Here is a 22,215-nt window from a genome sequence, read left to right on the forward strand (position 1 = left end):
ATCGTGCTTGAACAAGTGTGCGGGTTTTATGAATCTCAAGTTAATGATTTCTCATTATTAAAAAATTAAACTGGGAAAAGCCGTGTCTTAGAAAAGACGATGAAACCTACCCAGTAGTTTTCATAGTAAATCTAGTTTTCAGTACATTTTGTTTTAAACTTATGAAAACACCAATAATGCATTTATTACCATTGTTGGTCAGTGTGACAGTTGTCATTGTGAATACGCTAATTCAACCGTTGACTGCAGAGATGTCTACAGAAGCACCCCCGGCGGTGACATCTCTCTGTGGCCTGAAGATCGGTGACACATGTTGCAGGTCTGCTGCTGTATAGTATTAAATTATGTTAGATTGATGTGATAGAAGTTACTTTGTCAGAGCTGCTCGGAACATCCGTGGTGCTCAACTCTCTGCGATTTTCATCCATGAGAATTACGGCTGTCTGTTGGTAAGCTTCACGAGATGTCATATGACAAGATAATTGGATGCAGTAGCTCAGTTGGACGGGGGAGGCCCTAGTTTCGGGTTTCTGTCACAGGGGTTGCCTGGGTGCACTGGGGAAACCCGCGCAACATCTCAGGCAGGAGAGCCTGTGAGTCCACCGATAACCGAACCGTGTACCTTCTGAGCATAAGCAAGACGTGTTACCGGTCCTGACCCTGGTGACACGTGCCTCGGAATTTAGCCGACAACTTGATTCCTTAGACCTTTGGTCGCCAACCCCTATTCAAGTTTATGTGGGTTTACTCAGTCCCTCCGGGTAAATTCCTGGAATAATAAGTTGACAGGCCACGACGATTAGTGGATTATGGAACTCGTTCCGAAGTTTGCCCGTAATTCAGAGTGGAATGGGCCCGTGCCAGACTTGAAAGGGGGATGTTGGGGCCCACTGACTGCGTCCAGACAAGTTCACATGTGTGCTGCTGGCTGAGTGGTACCAGATTCAGATCTGGCCTGGAGGCCGGATGGAGGAATTTACGGTTCTCATGGCGTTCCTCACTGTCCAGACAAATGCTGGTTACGCTACTATCTTTCTCGTTAAGTATTCACAATCAGCGAACACTATACAGCCCGAGCTACTGACAGCGTCGTTAAATGCCATATTGTCCTCAGAGAAAGTCGTTCCCACTTTTAGGTCCAGGGTCCCGCGTCTTACAGACTCCATTTCTGTCATTCCAACAGTAAACTGGGCGAGATGCGATCTGTGAACACAGAGTTCCTGTCGTTTCAGAAATTCAAGTTTTCGTGCTGAACGGCGTGAGCTGTGCATGTAACAAAATGTCGTCATGGTAATTAGTTGCGACATCTAGCTAAAATGTAGAGAACTGAAGGGATTTATCGATCCTGCATTCTTGCATCTGATGACGGATATGTCTGTTTTTCTACGTCAGGACGTGGGAGGAATTCTCGAAAGTTCTGAGACACTTGCTGGCGGAGTGCACATCCGTGTCCAGCACACGGCAGTGTCTGAAGAAGAAGACCATTTCTGCTCTGGACCGGATGCTCCGTACCGACGTCATTCCTCTGATGGGCGGAGTGGAGCTTGTCCGATACGCCACCCTCCTACCTCCTGGAAATGTCTCCGCCTCATACAACAGGTAGATCGTGCTCGGCAGTTCACTCACATACTCACACAGCCCCTGACACCATTTCCGGCGCCTTCGCAACGAAAAGTTCAGAAATGCCCCGTAATGCACGTAATTCTAAACGGATTTTTAGTACCACATTGAGGACCTGCACCGAAATTTAGCAACATATTCGAATGTCGGTTAAATCGGCCCGCCACATGACGAGGTGTATTCATTTCTGTAAACATCTCGAGCCTAAATATTTATCGGAGCGGAAATGTTTCGAATCAGATGAAATCTCTCTTTGTGTTTAGTGCATATTTTTACACTCTCATATGTGTACCATATACATGTACTTGTATAAGAGCAAGTACTGTGATAGCGAGAAAAAATCAATTCCGATATTTTGATGGATCTTTTCACCTACCCCCCTCCAAAAAAATACGATTTTTTTTTTTTTTTTTTTTTTTTTTTTTTTTTTTTTTTTTTTNCGGTTTTCGTGAATCCATCCATCATAGACCAGTGCCCGGTGAATATAAATGAACATTGGAGCTCCAAAAACAGGGGCTCTTCAGTCGGTCCCAGAAAAAAAAAAAAGAGGAAATATTATTGAAAACAGCTGTTACGATTTTGATTATATTTCGGTAACTTATGGACATCTCCCTGAATAGAGACTTCTTCAAGAAAGTGACTCGACCAGCATCGATTGTAGCATATAGTAATAGTAGCTGTAATGAGTCTACATGTATTTCCATCAACATCTTACTGCCGAAATATATAATTAGGGGTTACACTGATAGAAATAAATATAGATTATTGCTATTCTAGTTATCATCATCAGCCTTCTGTTTTCACCTTCGTGCTTTTCCGAAAACATTCCTGCCGAAATTCTGCTCTTCATCTTGATATTAATAGGGTGCTGAAATCAAGGCGAATGAGATGGGTGCAACATGCAGCAGGCATGAAGGAGATAAAAACGCTTACAAAATGTTACCTATACAATTTGGCGGGAAGATATCATTTGCGAGAGCCAGGAGAAGGGTATGAAAGTGGATTTTAAAGAGAGACACTAAGAGGCGGTGGATTGGGTTTATCTAGCTAGTGACGGCCTCTTCTGAACACGGGTTTCGTGAAGGGGGAGAAATTTCTTTGCCAGATGAGGAACTATCAGCCTCGGAAGGACTGCGCACCACAGACTGCTTAGCAAAACAGTGCGCATCTCTTGCAGGTCGGCGCTTTCTGGCGAGGAAGGCTGGGGGTGGCAGGTGTTGTCCCGGGTTGCAGACCTTTGCAGGACCCACGTCGTCAGGCTGAGACTTGAGCAAGTGGAAGGTGAGTGCGAACTTCTGAGCTGGCCATTGATTTTGAATCTTACAACTTTATAAAAAAAATAATCATCTTCTGTGTTTGGTGGTTATGGCCATTCTTTCGGCAACGGAACATTTCGTGAGGCTGTCCTCTCCCCTCTCGAGGTGCGCTCTCTATGTGTGTCCGGTGACAGGTGAGTTCCGTGCTTTGTATTGACTCATGTTCAAGGCGCCATAGCTCAAGCGGTTAGTCGCTGGCTTCCCACCGGGTCTGGTCAAGTGGGATTTGTGGTGGACAAAGTGGCGCTGGGGCAGGTTTTCTCCGAGTACTTCGGTTTCCCCTGCCAATCTTCATTCCACCAATTGCTCCACAATCACCCTCACCTATCATCTGGGGCTGATACAATAGGCCAGAAGTGGGCGCAGTACACGGGACTTAGTCACACCCCACTAGCAATACAAAAAACTTCAAGGTATGCATCCTGTTGTGTTAGCTTACACTCATTTTTGTTTTTCCGCCACAACATAGCAACTCTCAGAATCTCGTCCACATCAGCTGTGTATAACGAGACATACCGAAGTATAGAAAGCAGGAAATCTGGAGCATTAGTAATAATTGTAATACTGTGACATATATATTCATACAGAATGCAATTCAGTGGTTTAAGAATAAGTTATTAGTGTATATCTGCCTGATGATGGCTTTTCATAAGCCGAAACATGTAGCAAGATATTACTGAAATCAATAAACTCGTTATGCACAGTTGTATGAACGAGATTCCGAGAGTACTTGTGTTGTAACGGATAAACAATTAGTGTATATAGACCGTCCTGACTGAACATAGACTGAGGGTGCTTGAGAACAGCGTGCTGAGGGGAATATTTGGACTGAAGAGGGATGAAGTGACAGGAGGTTGGAGAAAACAGCATAATGAGGGGCTTCATAACTTGTACTCTTCTCCAAGTATAATTAGAATGATCAAGTCAAGGAGGATGAGGTAGGCAGGGCATGTAGCACTAATGGGGAGAAGGGAAATGCATATAAGATACTTGGGGGAAAGCCAGAAAGAAAGAGACAACTGGAAAGACCAAGACATAGGTGGGTGGACAATATTAAAATGGATCTTAGAGAGATAGGATGGGGTTGTATGGACTGAATTGATCTGGCTCAGGATAGGGACCAGTGCTCGGTTCTTGTGAACACGGTAGTGAACCTTCGGGTTCCATAAAATGCTGGGAAATTCTTGAGTAGCTGCAGAATTGGTGGCCCCTCCAGAAGGGCTCAGCTCCATGAGTAAGTAAGTAAGACCATCCTGACTGAGGTTTTCGCGATGTCCGTTAGCCCCTCCAGGCAAATGGCGGCATAGGACCCCAAGTCGGGCCACGACTGATTCCTGCCACACGCTTTCCAGTTCACTATTCGACGCTAAATAGTCTTGAGCTATATTACAGTAACCAATCAATAATCAGCTGATACAGAAATGTTATGATGTCGCCGTATACTTCTTCTGCAACGAATAAGGACCTACATCAGTGGTGCCAACCTTGATATTAAAAATACACCCCCATTGTTCCCGCTTCCCAAAACCACATCACTCTAATATGTCTTCTCTGTGATACAGTCGTGTACGTAAAATATTACGTTAAAGAGAATGTTCGACCTGTACGTATACAATTTTATAGTGATCAGACGTCGAATGAAATTAATTCTTTATTAGTAAAAACACAGCATTCACAGAGACAGAAGAAAACTTTTACGGAGAGGGGAGCTAAAGATATTCAAATTAAGGAAATGTATGTAAAGTTATTCAGGTCTGGAAACCAATGAAATGGGTAAATTAAATTCTGTAACGATTCTCGACTGTTTCTACAGAGTTTGAAAATCAAAGCGAGATGTTGAGAGGAGCGCCACTGTTGGAACTTTTCATGCTTCAGTGGACTATAACAACAAACAGCATACTCGTACGTTACAAGTAGAGCGGGAAACTGCACTCTACTTGGGAGCACGAATGTTCCTATCCGTGATCCCAAATGTGGCATAGGTGCGCAGTCTTAGTGTCCATATTGCAAGCTTATAGCACTGCTTGGAAGCATGCATGATTTGTCTTTGCAGTTCGTTACGTGTTCATCATATGTTCATGTATTAGAACATATAAAATATTTGCGTATATACAGAGGGGTCCAAAAAAATGTACTCACTCTTTGATAGTCAATATCTTTGGAACAAATTGACATGTAGTTACAATTCTTGCACGGAGAGAAAGAGTCATTGAATGTGTTCGAAGTGACCACCATCAGCGGCTAAACAGCGTCGATGCCGCCGAACTGCTGAGCGAACTACGGCTGTCAGTGTGTCCGGTGTGATGGCTGCACACGAGATGGTTTCTCATAGCGCGTTCAGTGTAGCTGGCTTTCGTCGATAAACTTCATCCTTCAAGGCTCCCCATAGGTAGAAGTCGAGAGATGTTAGGTCTGGAGACCGTGGTGGGTACACAGTAGCACCTCTTCGAACTATCCATCGTCCAGGTAAAGTGTCATCCAAGTACGCCCTGACATCTCGATGGTAGTGAGGTGGAGCACCATCGTGTTGTAGGTAAAATCTCTCATCTCTAAACAGCTCTCGAATGGCAGGGAAAATTGATGTCTTAAGCATATCGAGATACACCTGACCAGTTACGGTACCTTCAAAGAAGAAAGGAGCAATCAAACCGCGCGATGACAGACCACACCACACATTAACACCCTGTAGATTCACTTTCTTGCCCACGTGAACGTGTGGATTTACAGGAGCCCAATACACACGATTGTGGCGGTTAACAGTACCGTTCATTTTGAATTGCGCCTCGTCAGTACCACTTCAGTACAGCCTTGCATTGCTCAAAGAACAACCTCTCAGCAATTGTTGCTGCTGTCTTCTGCTCGCAGCGCGCACGCGGCACGACACTCACGTGACTCATGTGACCTTCGCCATCTGTTGAGAGAACGTTACACTACACTACCGCGCAAGAACTGTAACTACATTTCATTTTGTTCCAAAGATATTGACTGTCAAAGAGTGAGTACATTTTTGTATACATATATATACAGGGTGTTTGGTCCATTCCTCCTGGGACACCCTGTATATATATATATATATATATATATATTGTACGAATCTGATACTCATAAAGTGAACTCCTGTTGATGGAGGCAGAGACCGCCTCCTAAACGCCAGACACCAACTCCACACCAACATGGCTTATCGCCTGAGAAGACTTCATTGTGTAATGTTCCCAAGAAAGTTTCAAGTACATGTCAGTTAAAACTTTCAGATACTAATCACATCCACATGTTATGTTGCCCACCGACGTTTATCATGCTGATCCATTTTAACCCAAACGATAAATGTTCGACACAGGCGTCATGTAAACCAGGCCCATACTAGGCTGAAATGAATATGAATTCGTATCCCCAACAACTTTTCTCGTAGACTTCCATTATGAAAGTCGTTGAAATCTGTTAAATAGGTTTTGAGTAGACCAGCCTCAGGTACTGGTGTGTAAGTTTAGCATCTTTTCTTTCATGATGCTCGTATTTATGTTTCTGCTCAATATATTAACTTCATCAGCTTAACCAGAAGCTGATCTCTCTCTGAGTTCCAGTAATTGGAAAACTAGAGAGGAAGACACAATTTTGGAATTCCTGGGCATAGATATTAAACTTGATACTTCAAAAAATTTGTGTGTACATTGGGGAATGGATTGAGATAATTGTGGCAGTTGATCTACCGTGTTTGCAGGGAGGGCCCGTCACCACTACAAGCACCTGTTCCCTCTGATGATGTTTGCCTTCATGAAGATGTTGGTGATCCTGGTTCCCCTTGGATTCCAGTTCATGGCAGTTATCTCAGGAAAGGCTCTTCTGCTCAGCAAGATGGCGCTGGCTCTGGCCTCAGCTCAGGCCATGAAGAAAGTGACAAGTGCTTGGTTTGACGTGTACCATCCACCACACCCCCCCTACTACCACCATGTCCACCGCAGCTACCACTCGGAGCCAGACCTCCTGCACGCAGCCACACTACAGGTAGAGATATATTGCAAGAACATGCAGTAGACTCAAGCTTCTACTTACCCACTCAGACTGATATCTCTATTCCCCTCCAGTGAGCTAATGTTGCCCCACCAGTCAGATCAGGGAAAGAATGAACACAGATTCTCCCCCACCCCTCTTCCCAGCAGCTACCACCCTTCTGCAAGCTTTCCCCACCTCCATCAGCGGTCTACCTCTTTGCATCCTTTAATTGTTATTGGTGGTGATAGAGGGGATGTATGCACTGTAGGTTAGATAGAAGTAGCAGGTGGCTGACATCCACCCACACCACCTGTATTCATTCTCAGCTAAGTTAGGTGTAACCGAGGGCGCCATTTTGCCTCTTTATATGCTAGGTCTGTGTCCTGGTATTTCTTTTAAGTACAGAGATGTGAAACATGAAGTTCTTGTGTTGTATTAGGAAGAGCTTAACTCCATCAAGGGTTGTCCTTTTATAATTAAGTGAATTAAATCTCAGCTCTTGTTATGAACTCTACTGGAACGCATGCAGCATGGCCTAAAACTGTAACAGTCAGGAAAAATTGTACTCTGTCAACTGTAGAAAACGTTGGCCTTCGTAATTTATTTTAATTGGTTTTAACTACTTAGTTTTAATACTCTCACCTACCACTTGTCAGGGGCATGTGGTAGTGTAGTTGGTTGAGGCACTGTGCGACAAGCTGGAAGGTCAAGTGTTCAATTCCCGATCAGGTCATTGGATTGTTTAATTGACCTGCTCCTTCCAGCTGCACTGTGGCCCCAGGGTCAACTCAGCCTTAACAGAAATGAGTAGCAGGAATCTTCCGGGGGGGAAGGGCTTGCTGGCCAGCATGTAAGGTACTTTGTTTTTCTACATGTCACAAGTCCCTGCGATGGTACTGTAGTGACATCTTGTGTAGAACATTTCTTTCATCATGCTCGTTTGCTGATGGCCACTATTGGCCGAAATATGTGAGGGAGGAATAATTTTGTTTATTTAATTGCTAAAATAATTATGCCTTATTGGATTCTGGTTTTTAATATGTTAACAGAGTGTGACAGTCAAGATGTTCTTTACAAATATATCCTTGCATTCTCTGCCATCTTGAGTGGCAGTGTGTGCATTTCTTGAGCTATTTGTCTTTTGCTCTTGCATGTAGATGTGCAGGGCTGCCATAACGTGCTGAGACTGGTTTCATGTCATGACATTTAGCCATTGGTTTCAACTGCATCCTACACCGCCCTGGCACTTCTATGTCTAGGACCACACCCTGGACACAGCTATGAAAAAGTCTGCAGTAAATTCCTGAGCAGTTATGAATTTGCATTGTAGACATGATCATCTCCAACAGAGAACCTTGAGCCAAGGGTAGCCAGGATTGTTTGTGACTACCTTAGGAATAGACAAGAGAACTCATTCTATTGTATGTATAGGGTAAATGAAAGAATTAGCACATTTACCAACGAAGTTACAGGGTTTCAACCATGAGGAGTGCTTAGTCAATGTAAACATCAAATAAGAGAAGATGAACAGAACTTTGTTACATATTTTACTCATTGTCAGGTTTGGTAATCCATTATTGAGTTCACAGTCACGTCTGATTGCATTCACAGACATTTAAGGGGTGTCTCTTTTCATTCTTGTTTTCAGAAAATGTGTTAGTCATTATTATCAATAATTTCGTTGTTATTTTCAGGGTTTGCAGCCCTCCTTAATGGAGGCCTCCCACCCACCAACTTTCACACAGACTTCTCCTGACATAGGACCGGTGCCTTATCATCCTGCCCCACATTTTGTGTTCACTGATGCTGATCGTAAACCTATACAGTACCCACCAGTGCCCTCTGTGTATGACCCACCTAATGAGGCTGCGGAGGACCTTGCAGACAGGCGGTATGGCAACGGTAATAAGAATCACCACCAACATAATAGACGTAAAAGGCTCTGAGCTTACAGAGAAAGAGGAATTCAGAACATATTTCCTTTAGCTCTATCCAGAATATAGCCCTGTCTACAGGTGAAATTAAGGAGTAATTTTTTAGTGCTTTTTATCTTGAGCCTACACAAAATTATTATTTCAAAACTAGCCCACAACTTTTGAACTAAACTTTAACCTGTATAGGATCTGAGATTTTTCCTGGCACTGAATATTAATACTGCACTTTTCTGGGATGTGATGCCATGTAATCTGGGAGATGGTTACCAACTGTTTCAAGGAATCTGCTCCATCCATCTTCAGGGTACGGTACATATTAACTATGAGACTGCGCAGCATCATATCACAGAAGACTTAATATTTATTATAGTGTGCAGTATTTTATAGTTTGACTCATGAATCCCATGTTTGAATTATAACAGCACCGTCTCTTTTTATGAAGCAGCTGCCTGTTTAGATGCTGTCATATCGTCATTGGACCATAAGTATTGTATGGATAATGTGCCCACATATTGCATTTTGAAACTGCTGTTTTCATATACGACTGGGAAGCTTGAATTAAATTAAACTTGAGGACGCCTTTAAGTCTCTTGGTTGCTGTTTTTCAGTTTACACAAGTATTTCAATTCGTAATTTGCTTATGCATTTTTATATTTCCAGCCTTGTCTGTTTGCAGCTTTTCTTTAAAGTGATGAAGTTATATGGTGGGGGAATTTGAGATTCTCACAGCAGTGAAGAGTGCTGTCATCTGGATGTGATACTGTCTAGTCTGGTAGTTGTTAACCAGTGTTTTTTAGGAATGAACTGTCAAGGAAACAACGTGCAAGAGTCAATCAGCAAGCAGGGCTTGAAGACACAGGCAATATGATCCTCAAAAATGCTGGTAAAATTCTACCAAACTACACGGTGTCACATCCAAGAAGATAATATGCTTCAAATTGGCCTATACAGTGCACTGTAGCCATGTTATATTACATGTGAACTCTGTTTTTGGCTACATCACAAGATTTTTGTTAAGATGCTATGAATAGGTATACTTTCAGCAAGAATTTGTCAAGGTAAATATGAAAGTGACTTTTGTTATGCAGATTTAAATGAGGAGGTATGGAAAAAATTAATTTTATAGAATGTAGTGATCAGAATATAAGTGCAGCAAAAAGAGAACCCAACATAAACAGGAGCAAAATCATGGCAGGGATAAACCGGCATTAAATTGAAGTAACTTAGGGATAAAAATAGCCAATGTGTATGCCATGTTTGACAGATATATTTACAGAATGTGTTAGTCACACCTTTCGGAGGGAGGCATCTGGGGTGGTAGAATACTTGTGCCTGAGCCCATGCTTACAGCATTAAAATCTGTGCACTTTGATTTCTTCCCCCCCCCCCAAAAAACAATGAATATGGAATGTATGACTAATGTATTTGACTCTGTAATGTGAATGGGAAGATGTTTGTATATGTCATGCCTGCTTGTCAGATCTTAAGGTTACCATTTTTATGGAGGATCATTTATTTATGCACTGAAGCCTGAAGTTCATCTAAATAATATACATAAATTCAGTCCATACCTCACAGGAAACACACTGCATCTCCATTACAAAGAGCAACGTGTTAATATTTTCTAGGATAATAATCTCTGTTTATCATAAGGATCTTATGAAACATATAAATTGATCAAGGGGGTAAAATGCTGTGTTTGTTAAAGCGTGGTTTACATAGAGTTGCTGCTTGCTTAAAGATTAATTGAAAGAAAAAGTCTGTCATTTAACAAAAACTGCCAACAGATTATCCATATTTGTTGTGTTTTTTTCTCTCTCTTATGTTAGTAAACTTAGCAGCTTCCACTTTTCTCCTTTGTAGTTTGCTTCTGATCTATCATCTCCCCTCAGCATGAGAGAAAATGTGAGACAGAAGATATAAAAATGTAATAAAACTGACATGTAACAGATTATGGGTTCTTTTGTAGTTTACTTGACAATACAAAAGAAAACACGGAATGATTTGTATAGAAATGTTACTCACTTCTCATGCTGTCTTTGCTTGCACGTGATCCAGGTTGCTCTGTATCCTTTAAATTCCAATGGAAAATGCTCTGGTCTGGCTAGCATTATGTCACCAGGAATATCAAACAATAATTGTGTTTCCTATTCAACCAGCATACTAATGTTTTGCTTGGAATCAGCTGTACATACATGTTATGTAGCATATACCAAGTGTTAGCACACAATTTAATGACTGACTGAGCGTCTCGAAAATAAGAACCTAAATTAATATACCGCTAAAATGTGGACTGTTGCAACCTTTTGCTTCTTGGGGAAAGATGAGCTTTGTTTTGTAGTGTGGTGAGACTGTAATTATTTTGATGAGATCAGTCATGAAATGCGTGATGCAAAAGGTTGAGACCCTGTCACCAACAGCACATCATTTTGAGACTAGTATGTGCTGGGCCAAGGAAGCGGGTGGATGCACTCTTCAACATAAGAACCATGATCTTTGTGATGTGTCGAAGCCTCCTTCACTCATTAATGTTGTTACTGCTTCACCATGAAACTTGTTATGAGGGGGTGTGCACACAGAATTTTAGTGGGAAAATCACGCTGATAGCCACTAGTTGAACAAAATGAGATGATGGCAGTAACAATGTATCATAAGACGCGAGATTACGGATATGTAAACTGGATTTTTTCTGCTGATGGGTTTTGGAACTGGCCGTGCAGAACTTTGGGTCACAATGTCACAGATATGCTAGTTCACTTATTTATTCAGTTGTGTATACTTGTATATAGGCCTATTTATCCTCAGACAGGTAACAGATATGATACAGTTTATGACCGCTTTGCATCATACAGGTCATCAGTTTTTTGCCTGTTCTCTTCTGTTGTTTGTTTCACAGGCGTTTTGTATGGAATGCAGGGAACTCTCCACTCAGTGTTATAGTGTAAAGAGTGTAACTGACCGGGACATTTTATGTTCAAAATGGCAGAGCCCATATTTTACGATGGTCATTATTGGTATTGTAGCAACGATAGTTTAATGTTTTGTATATGCTGCTGCAACCCGATTTCAGTGGCAAAGATTTTATCCATTACAGAGTTTGTCTGCTACCATAGGAGGTCTGTTTGTAATATACAGAGTAGGAAATGGATGTAGACATGGGTAAAGGTCATTCACTTAGTTCCAGAGTATTTCTTAATAAAGCTATTTCCATTGTCTTCAGCTGTAACTATCCGAACAGCAATAAACATAAAAAAGGATTTCCTGAGGAGTAACAGTATACTGCGTTACTCTGTCCTCCAGATTTCTTTACTGCTCGTGAGTATCTGCTTACACCGAAAAGCCAATTCCTTCTCTGGAATTAAATAAAGTTTAGTTGTATATATGACTTTGGGGATACTGTGATGTTTATTTGTGGGAGTGACATTTACATTTTGGAAGTTGTGCCCAGCCAATTAGTATCTGTAACAAGCTCGCAGGTAGCGGGTTCGATTCTCGATGAGGTCATTGGTTTTTTCAATTGACCGAAATCCTTCCAGCAACTCTATGGCCCTGGGGTTGACTCAGCCTCTAACAGAAATGACTGCCAGGAATCTTCCTGATGGTAAAGGGAAGCCGGCGTGTCAGGCTGAGAACTTCAGCGCCATCTGTGAGCCAGTTGTCTGGGAAAATGTGGGATCCTCAACATTTCAGAACCCTATGGGCCTCCACTACCTGTTACAGGGATAGATTTTAAAATTAGAACATTGGATTGCTTCCGTATGTTTGAGGTAAAATTTATATATTAGTGTGGCAATCACTGGCCCAATGGTCAAAGCAGTTGTCACATCGTCCCTACATTGACAGTATTTCTATGATTGTACAGTGCAGCAAAATCTTAACATTTCGTTCCTCAGGTTACATATACCATTCTGGTCTGCCTAGTTTTGAAGAGCCATGCCTTCCATAATCCTGAAATGATATATAATAATAGTTCTTTGAAAATATACAACTTCTACAAGTATTAAATAAGTTTTTCTAGAAAATCGAAATTAACTGCAGTGGGTATTCATTGCCCTGACCATGCGACACCCTCTAACCGCTAAAGTTGGCACTAACTTCGCCGACACGCGGCGGTGTATTTCGCTTGCGGACTAAAACCGCGGAGTTTTTTTTTTTATTGAATGTTTAAAACGAAGTGCCAACTGCGTAAGATTTACACGTATCCTTTGGTTTGATGGTGATAACGGGTGAACATCTGGAGCAAGACGTGTGGAGACAGGTGGTAACCACGTTTATGTATAAAATTTTGTTTTTACATCCTCAGTTTCCAGCACCTTCGACAAGTTTGTCGTAGACTAGAGGTCCGCTTTAGGAATAAGCTCTGCACAGTAATAATATAGAATAATAAATGTAGAAATAGATTTATGGGACAATGCTTATGCAGTAGGGAAGTGGACTTTATTAGTTCTGCTCGAAACTGCTTGCGTTGATTGTCGTATAATGCGAGTCTATGATAAAGCGCTAATGGTGTCTGGACTCACATTCGTCATCTCTCTTGTGAAAAAATGACGTAGATGCCAGGACAGCGCTGCTATCTGTGAACGGTTGTTGCGCATTTTACAGAGTAACCTAATTTTAAGCAAAGGTGGGTAGAGTAAACCCTCGCTAATCCGGTTACAGTTAATTCGGATCGAAATATGAAACCGTTCAGAGTTGAGTGCATACGACATGTGGGATTTAGGAGCGAAAGGACTTTCAGACTATGTTGAGGGGTAGCTGGAGAGACTGAAGCGACGCAAAAATATATCCAAGATAGGTTCTCTTTCAGGGCCATCTTTTGCTACGTTAATCCGGATTATCGGTTAATACGGATGACCTACCACCAGTTAATCCGGATTAGCGAGGGTTTACTGTATATCGAACCCTTAGTGTTACATAAAACATTAACAGCGCTTTCAGGATGTGTTCATATAATATCCCACGGGAAAATATTGTGTGTCCACAGGGATCCACTCTTGGGTTACGGTCCCATAGTTGTACACCAGCAAGACTTTAATTATGACAATATTCTCGTTATAGCAGGGCTGATGATTTGACATTGGAAAGTAATTGTTAGTCTCTGTCGCGATCTGCCGCTGTTCAGGAAACTGCTTGCATGTGCTTCTAACTGGTTTGCGGGAGGCTCGGTTATAGTACTTACCAAGATTGGCTTTCAGCGTTGTGATGGCACTGCGAGGAGCTCAGACGCTGTAGTGTCGAATGGTGGGAGGGTTACTGAACGATGAATTGGAAGGGACTATCCTGACAGTTGCCCTGGCAGACTGAGGAAACTCACCGAAAACATCAGTTTCAAAAATCGGTCTGGGGGCTGAGCCCAGGACTTCCCCAACAAGAAGCAGACGTATTACCCAGTTCACAAAACGAAACGCTCGATGTCCCATTGACAGGAACCACTGTTTGGCCCTTGTGGGCTATTTCGGACAGTTGATGTTTCAACCTTGGTATATTGCTAGTTGAAAGGTTCTCACTTTGGCTTTTCTACCTTGATAATGAAAAGTAAATATATCCCTGTAACAGGCCATGGAGGCCCACAGGGTAGTGAGACGCCAAGGCTCCCACATTTGCTAGACAATCGGCTCACAGATGGCGGTGAGGGCCGCCCAATACTCCCCAAGAAGATTCCAGGGCCATAGTGCTGTTGGAAAGATTGAGTCAATTGAGAAATCCAGTGAGGTCATCGGGAATCGAACCCTTGACCTAGCGGCTTATAGCATAGTGCCTCAACCAACTGCGCTATCGCGTGCCCCTGGTTTATAGCATACCTAGTGCAGTCGTAATTTGAAATTACCAGTTCAGATTTCACTTGATTTGATGCTGGATGGTAAAGTCTATCAGATGTAAATGAACCCTTCCTGGAAGTGTGTCATGTCACGCACTAATTAACTGTCTTAACGTGGACAGAGATGCGCGAGCGTTCCTAGAGAAACGGCTTCTGCAGGCGACGGAATCTGAAGATAAATGGATGAGGACGGAAGTGTGGATTAGAAGTGTAAAAAACATGTGAATCGAGCCGTGTAATTGTCAACTGCGTCACGGTGGTGGGAGGGTTAAGGGTGGATTGCAGTTGAGCCACTCATGCGCCCACTAAGTTATATTGAACGCGATTGAAGTGGCTTCTTCTAGCAGTTTTTGCAGGCGCAGAGCGCATTGAAATAGGCCACAACATTGGGCGCCACCGTGGAGACGGCAAGCCAGGCATCTGCTTCCCATGGATCAGAGAAAAAGAACAGAAAAGAAGAAAATATACCAATATTAATACAGAGGATCCCACAAAATAAATGTGATGTTCTTTCAAAAGATAGTGCTAGTCACATGAATGCCAGAGCCACCTTATCTAATGGCAGGACAGTCAAAGAAAATGGCGGCATCACATCTTACAGGATAGTACTCTTCAAATAACGAGCCGGAAGGTGCCACCAGGCGTCGCCTTCAGCAGTTGTGTTCCACTTTTGAGTGAAGACATTTCGCAGGCTCCTCTAAACATTTTCTGTTCCTGCAGAGCCTCCAAAAGACCGTCTCTGGTTTCATCATCAGTTAGGACAGTCTGTGCGCTTATATTGATAGACCAAGATTCTGGGGGTGAGGGTGTTGGAATTTATGGAGGTTGCAAACGGCGAGAGCCTCAGAACCGTCGAATGGTTTACGTCCCAAACACGAAGCAGTGGTTCCCAGTACGTGGCCGAGCGGGTTGGCACAGACGCAACTGTCTAGAGCCATATTTCGGAGGTGCTCGGATCGAATCCTGCCTTCCTAATCCTTACCAATTCTTCGTTCATCTGCCATCCACTCACCCGTCTCAATATAGTCCAGCTATTGACTGACTGATCCCATGGAGCCGAGTCCTCCTTCAAACCCAGCCGTCTCCCTGCCACGCAAGAAATTCACAGTATTTTATGGGACCCAAATATGTGTTACCGTGCTCACAAAATTGGTCTCTATCCTGTGCCAGATGAATCCCCTCCAGACGACTCTATCCAATTTCTTCAATATTCATGTTAATATTGTCTTCCCATCTACGTCTAGATATTCAAAGAAGTCTCTTTCCTTCCCTTCAGGTTTCCCAACCAGAACTTTGTGTTCAATCCTCTCTTCCCCATGCTACATGCCCTGTCCATCATTAATATTATTTGCCGAGGAGTAGAAGTTATGAAGCTCCTAGCTGTATAACTTTCTGCACCCTCTTGTCATTTCATCCCTCTCTGTTCGAAATATCCTCATCACCCTATTCCCTTAAACACCCCCAGTGTGTGTTCTTCCCTGTACCCGAGAGACCAAATTTGACATCCATACAAAACTGCAGGAAAAATTACAGTTTCTTATATTTTAATCCTCGTGTTTTTTGGAGTCTAATTGAGCAGGGCCTCTAGCCATTTACAGCGTCTGAAATGAACCCTTCACAGAAACAAGCAAACATTGAAACATGTGACTGGCCATAGCGTCTCACATCAAGGATAGAATTTGGCTGTGACAGGTTCAAAACTGGACCCGCAAAATCAGTTATCCGAAACGAGGCTTTTGTGTTTTTGTTCACGAACATCTCTTTGCGGATCCCTACATCTGGGTATCGTGCAGAGGTGCCAGGGGTCTGAAACCCGTTTAATAACGTAAAATCCTTCACAGCGCAGGGCTTCATTAAACTAGTGGACTCTGCCGCCAACTTGACGGATTAAAGTATCCCCAGCTGACAGCTTCCGCATTTCGTTCCGTGTGCCGCCGACAGAGATGTATTGTCGGTTTGGCATCAACAATTTACCGTTCTTGTCGGAAGGGAAGATTTCGTATTGGTGTGAAACGTGGCTTCTCGCGGATTAACGGCGCGGGTTAGGGTATGAGAGGGGAAATAATTGGAAGATTGATACAGTCACATAATGAAGAGCTTCATAATGTGTACTTTTCGCCAGGAGGGCTGATAAATGGGTGGAACTCGTAGTACGCAAGGACAAGATGAAAAAACGCATACAGAATTTGAACCTGATGTCGGAAAGTAAGACCACTTCAAGGATATTGACATAGATAGGGGAATAATATTAAAACCCATTGTAGAGAAATCTGACGCAAGGAAGTGGAGTGGATTCAAGTGGTTAAGGATAGGGTCCAGTGGCGGGATTTGTGGGATACTCATGTCCGATTGCTTGACTCAGCACCGGATTATGGAGCGCTTTCTGTAGCGGTTGCCAGCAGCAGGCAGACAGGCACAGCGTCCTGCTATTTGGTATGACACAAGAATTGATCGCATCCCTCGGAAGCCTGAAGAGCGAGGATAGAAAGTTGTGGAAAGGGGGGGGGGTAAGAGACGCTACATTTAAGGAGACAAGAAAAATATTTTTCTCCGGTTTTGGCGCTTCCCAGGCCGTGCCCGCACATCATTCTGGTAGAGAGGTACGTCTTACAGAAGGTAAAGTTTTGAGATGTGGACTGTGTTCTGAGCAGAGGAGAGAAAGTGATTCGGGGCTTTACTGCTTATGATAGGAATTAATTTTGATATTGTGGTGTATAGAACTGTTGCTAGACAAAGACATCGAAACATAACGAGACAGCCGTTGCTATACAACGGCGCGGTAAACATCTCTGCAACAATAGAGTTATTGCTGGGAAAGGTGTTTCTGTGTGGTCCGTGCCGATGAGTGCTGTAATACTGGCCATTCCAAAACGAAGTCTCTAGATTGACAGAGGTCTTGTATATATTGTACATAGAAATAGGAATTAAGATTAAATTTGTAAATATATGTAAATACTGACAATGGACTTACTAACACAGACTATGACTGACAAATGACAGATCCGACCTCTCGTCAGAGAGGGCGCCCTAAATGGACAGGACAGTAACTTTCATATAAGAAAAAAAAATCTGGTCCGGGGCTCGACACCAAGACAGACTGACTGATCGGCAGTCGCAATGTGACTTTGACTTTAACTTTGAAAACGAAGTCTTGGATGGTTCGGTTCTTAAAAAGTTTACAGAAATTTACGGCCAAAATAAGGCTCAGATTCTTAGCCAAAGACGTAAATATGAATGTAAGTTTGACAGCAGCGAAACTATGCAGTATTGTAGCCAGCTGTGTGTGCAGATGGACGGCGAGGCTGGGGCACAGCTCAAGCGTTAAACCCACACAAAAATATGCAGGCAGCAAGCAGAAGTCATACAAAATCATGAAAATGCAAATGTTCGCAGCACTGGACAAGGCGAACCCCGACACAGGAAATATAAGAGGCTTAAGCATGTTGGCGGTCAAGCATACGGCCGTTCAAGTGACTAGTCTGCTGTTGTAGCATGAGCTACTAATGCTAGAGCATGATCCGCTCTTCTGTATATACGTACATTTAATTACATGTAAAATGTAAATTGCACATACTGGCAACAGACTTATTACTGCTCACTGTTACTCTGGCAAGCGACAGACCCGCCCTCTCGTCAGAGAGCGCCCCACATCAACAAACGTACAACTGTCTGACAGTAATAAAGATGTGGTCTTAAGCCCCAGATGGGTGCTTTATTCCAAGACAGACTGGCCGCCTGGCCGTCGGTCGTAACATAACTTTGATTTTGATCCAGTTAGTTGTCAGTTGACAGACAGTTAGTCGGGAGGCTGTGAAGCCGAAGAATCTCAACTGTTAGAAGCCGTTGCCAGGGAACAACTGGAAGAGTTTTAGCGGGTGCTGGTGGCGCTGCAGATGCTTGCGTTTCCGAGCTGTGCGTGTGAGTGGTCAGTGAATCCAGACCAGTCTCTAGTCCGTACGTTACATGACCGCTACAAACACACAGACTCACTCTATGTGAGCAGAATGGAGAGGTGCTTTAGCGTATACCCTTCGTTGTGGTGTCACAGACATTTCTGTGCCGCTCGCAGGTGTGACGTCATGTCGGGCTCAGCATTCCCTAATTAATATTACGCGATGTGGCAGCAATTAGTAACGCTGTAAACCGCGATATAAGGACGGTAGCAGATATTCGTTTGAACCAATAAATTTGATGCACTGAGAATCTCCTCCGCCGGGGGGGGGGCCATTGATGAGAGTCAGGCAGTGTTGCAGAATGTCAGTCTGTAACGAAATGTTCCTGTTCATCACGTGTGCTTGTTTCTAGTTCGCAAGTCTCAGCTTTAACCGGCCGGTCGTTGTTGTGGAGACACGAGATCTTATTCCGGAGATTCCTAGTTCATAACTCGGCAGGGATATCGACTATCCTGACTGAGGATTTCTGTGCCTTTCCTCACTCCCTGAAGGGAAATGCTAGGATAGTAGGCCTAGGTAAAATTATTACACATCGTTTCCAAGCCATGCTAAATCCACGGAGAAGAGTTTCTTGAAGAAGCTGATAGTCGCTTACTTACTTGCCCTTTATGCAACTTGAACGTTCACTGCTCTGTCCATAAGAGACTGGTACTTCGATTTGAATTCATTTGCGGCGCTGCTAGTGGTGCAAATGGCTCGACAGAATACTCAATAATAAATTGGAAAGGATGTGAAATTAAGCGGCCGTTGACTAATTTCAGGCATAACAGCGCTGCATTTTCCTAAGTGTCTGAGGAAAACCAGGAAGCAGCTGAGTGAAGGCGGTCGCTGTGCTCGCCTTCTCGCTACCTGTTCCACATGTGCCAGTCTTGCATGGATTTGTGGCGTCAGTATCGATTGGGCGATAGAATATCCAATGTCTTTTTTTCCTTGGCCTGTCCTTAGGTCTTCACCCTTCCTGACCTCACTTTTGACGACTTTCATACAGAATCTTGACGTCAGATCCTGGGGTGAACATGAGCTCCCTTCTGGGTCTGCTCGTGCAGCTGACTTCAGCGGAAGTCCTTTGTTATGTAATCCGATTTAGTCCAATATTTCATTTCCATCATTAATTTCTTCTTAAAATACTTTCCTCCTTGCGTCATCTCCTGAGCCGGGGGCTTAAATATGAAAAGCAAAAGGGAGGGTGTAGCCGGGCAATAGGCAGCTGGTGGGGGTGTATAGGGGAGGTGGGGGTAATGCTTCACGTATTCTGGGTGTGTTTTCGTTGGGTATGTCTGCGAATTTGACAGCAGGCTGGCTGAGCCCAGAGTGGCGAACGGAAGACGAACGTGTATCGGGAATCGAACCACGTTTTTCATCCCGTAGAGAGACAGTGTAACAGACTTCGCTTTCCCAGCTCACTTACATATACATATGTGCATGCTATATAAATCTGAGTAAAGCAGAGTCTTTCTTGAGAAACTTATAGTCGCCCAGCTAGTGAAGAAATGCCTCTCCTTTTGCGAAACTGTAATGTTGACGGGCGAGCTCCACTGGTCCCTGTCCTCTTGACGTTATCGCGGGCTACATGCTGCACACAGTGACACTGTTCAGTGCCTGCCTGGTCCGATTTCACGCACACAACACCGGCCGTGCACCTGCCTGCAGGCAGAACTGCGTAAACAGGCCTGTTCTGTCAGGTTAAGCGTCACCACCTGACTACATGCACCGTACTATCACCATCTGGTGATACAGTGAAGGCATATCACCTCACAGAACCGAATGTGAAGGGTTGACTGCATCAGCCAGCATTATTTGGATGACCAAATTAAAGGAACGTGCGATGGGCAGAGCATGTAGCACTTGTTTGAAAGATGAGAAGTCCTTAATAAATCTTGGTTGGAAAACCTGGAGGGAAGAGGCCACTTTGAAGACCACACCGTAAATGCAAGAGTCCAAAAGAAGATATGCTATTTCTGGTGGAGAAGGAACTTGGTATCATGAGCTGCTTTGAAGCTGGCGGCACAAACACCGGGAAACAGTATGTCCCCCGAGAAAGAGCTCTCACTGTTTGCAGAAAGCGCTGCAGACAGTCAATACTTTTGAGGATGTTCATTTCCCGGAACTTAATGGAGTTGACACAGGTCGCCTGCTTGGCATTGCTCACGGAACGAGGGGCAGAAAATTGTAATTAGTTTCTAAGAATAGAAGATCCTTAATGAATGCTGAATCAGAACCCACACTGACACAGTCTGTTACAGTTTTTGATTGACCACCGAAATAATTTTATTTATTTATTTCGATGACACTAAACGCAAGAGCCCATACTGTGGTCTTCTATATTATGACGCCGTGCAGTGTGGTGGATGGGTACCGATGTTTCGGAGGAATATCCGTCTCGATCTCTAGCGTGGGTTGAGAGCGCCGATTTGTTGCTACTTCCAGCTTCAAGACAAAAGTTCTGCAGTACTGTAGTTTCGTAGTTTATTATCGGCGTTTCGGAGGCATTTACTGCTCCCACCTCAGGGTAGAAGTCACTGCCTCTGCTGATACCGAGATTCTTCTAATTGATACAAATATGCCGTTAGTGCCTGCGGGTTCGAAGTCCGGTGTTTGATTCCCAGCAGGGTCACATGACGGTCTTGCATGGGCTCACATAGTCTTAGTCTGTCGCGTTTTCCCAGGGAATTACACATGCTTGGAACTCACTACTGCCTCCCTGTTCCGGGATCTGGAAGCAGTGGAGTAGGGTCACGTAAACGCGTTTGACTGGGATCGGATAAGAGTGACGGACACGATGCATGAAGAGTCACGCGCAGTTCTGCGCGGAAATTGCATATTGCAGAGAAAACTGCTTGGAACACCGACCGTAGAGAGAAATGAATCTCCAATAGGCTTCCTGCATTTCGGAAATAATTAAACAACAGTGATGTTATGTTTTAGAACTTGTATATTGAGCGATCGACCTTGACCTAATGCCTGCTTTAGACTGTCATCTTGTGGCATGTGACGGTGTGTGGTCTGAGAGACACCGACGTTTCGGAGGAAAGTATAGTAAGCCGAGTAAGCAGACGGCAAACATTTCTTTTTAGCTTTGTTGAGTGAGGTGAGTCGAGTCCACTTGGTACCTCGGCCAGTCATGTACCAACCCCGGTGTAATGAGAATTGGCAGGGTAAACCGAAGTATCCGTAGGAAACCTGCACCAGTGCCACTTTGAGCACCACAAATCCCACGTGACTTGGCCTGGGATCGAACCCGTGCCGCCGCGGTGGGAAGCTGGCGACTAACCGCCTGAGCTATGGTGCAGCCCTTGAATAATCAGGCGGTATGTTCCTCCGAAACGTCAGTAGAAGTTGCATCACAGTACATGGTGTCAGAACTCAGGTGACAGTAGCCACGTCTGTAGCAGTGCAATTAGCGTGTTCTGATTGTCGAGTTCGGCACAAACAGATCAGTGCCCCTGGAGAGCGGTGGGGTATGATACCGGACTTTGACTGCAGTGACGTATAAAGTGATTGTTGTGCACGAGATACGTTGAAATCAATTTCCGTTTGGTTCAGTGGACTTGCCGAACTCCCCCCCCCCCCCCCACCTATGGTCC

General features: G+C 43.8%; 2 protein-coding genes across 3 annotated transcripts in view; both read left to right on the forward strand.

Annotated features, from left to right (window-relative positions):
- The window catches only part of LOC111865460 (DNA replication licensing factor Mcm7), a 45,336-nt gene extending 42,518 nt beyond the window's left edge, over positions 1-2,818 (forward strand). The window contains exon 14 of one of the 2 annotated variants that reach the window (XM_023853528.2): positions 2,798-2,818. The gene's annotated coding sequence lies outside the window, so the exon portion shown is untranslated. Of the gene's footprint in view, positions 1-1,392; positions 1,450-2,797 lie in introns of those variants that run through there. The other variant, XM_023853527.2, reaches the window with a different exon arrangement.
- LOC117282402 overlaps positions 177-22,215 on the forward strand; it is a 23,334-nt gene continuing 1,295 nt past the window's right edge. The window contains exons 1-6 of the mRNA XM_033751833.1: positions 177-319; positions 1,393-1,599; positions 2,798-2,901; positions 4,832-4,918; positions 6,655-6,938; positions 8,621-8,828. Of these exons, the coding sequence (XP_033607724.1) occupies positions 177-319; positions 1,393-1,599; positions 2,798-2,901; positions 4,832-4,918; positions 6,655-6,938; positions 8,621-8,828 (1,033 nt within the window). The remainder of the gene's footprint in view (positions 320-1,392; positions 1,600-2,797; positions 2,902-4,831; positions 4,919-6,654; positions 6,939-8,620; positions 8,829-22,215) is intronic.

Source organism: Cryptotermes secundus, unplaced genomic scaffold (genome assembly GCF_002891405.2).
Source record: "Cryptotermes secundus unplaced genomic scaffold, Csec_1.0 scaffold454, whole genome shotgun sequence".
In the NCBI taxonomy this organism is placed as follows: Eukaryota; Metazoa; Arthropoda; class Insecta; order Blattodea; family Kalotermitidae; genus Cryptotermes; species Cryptotermes secundus.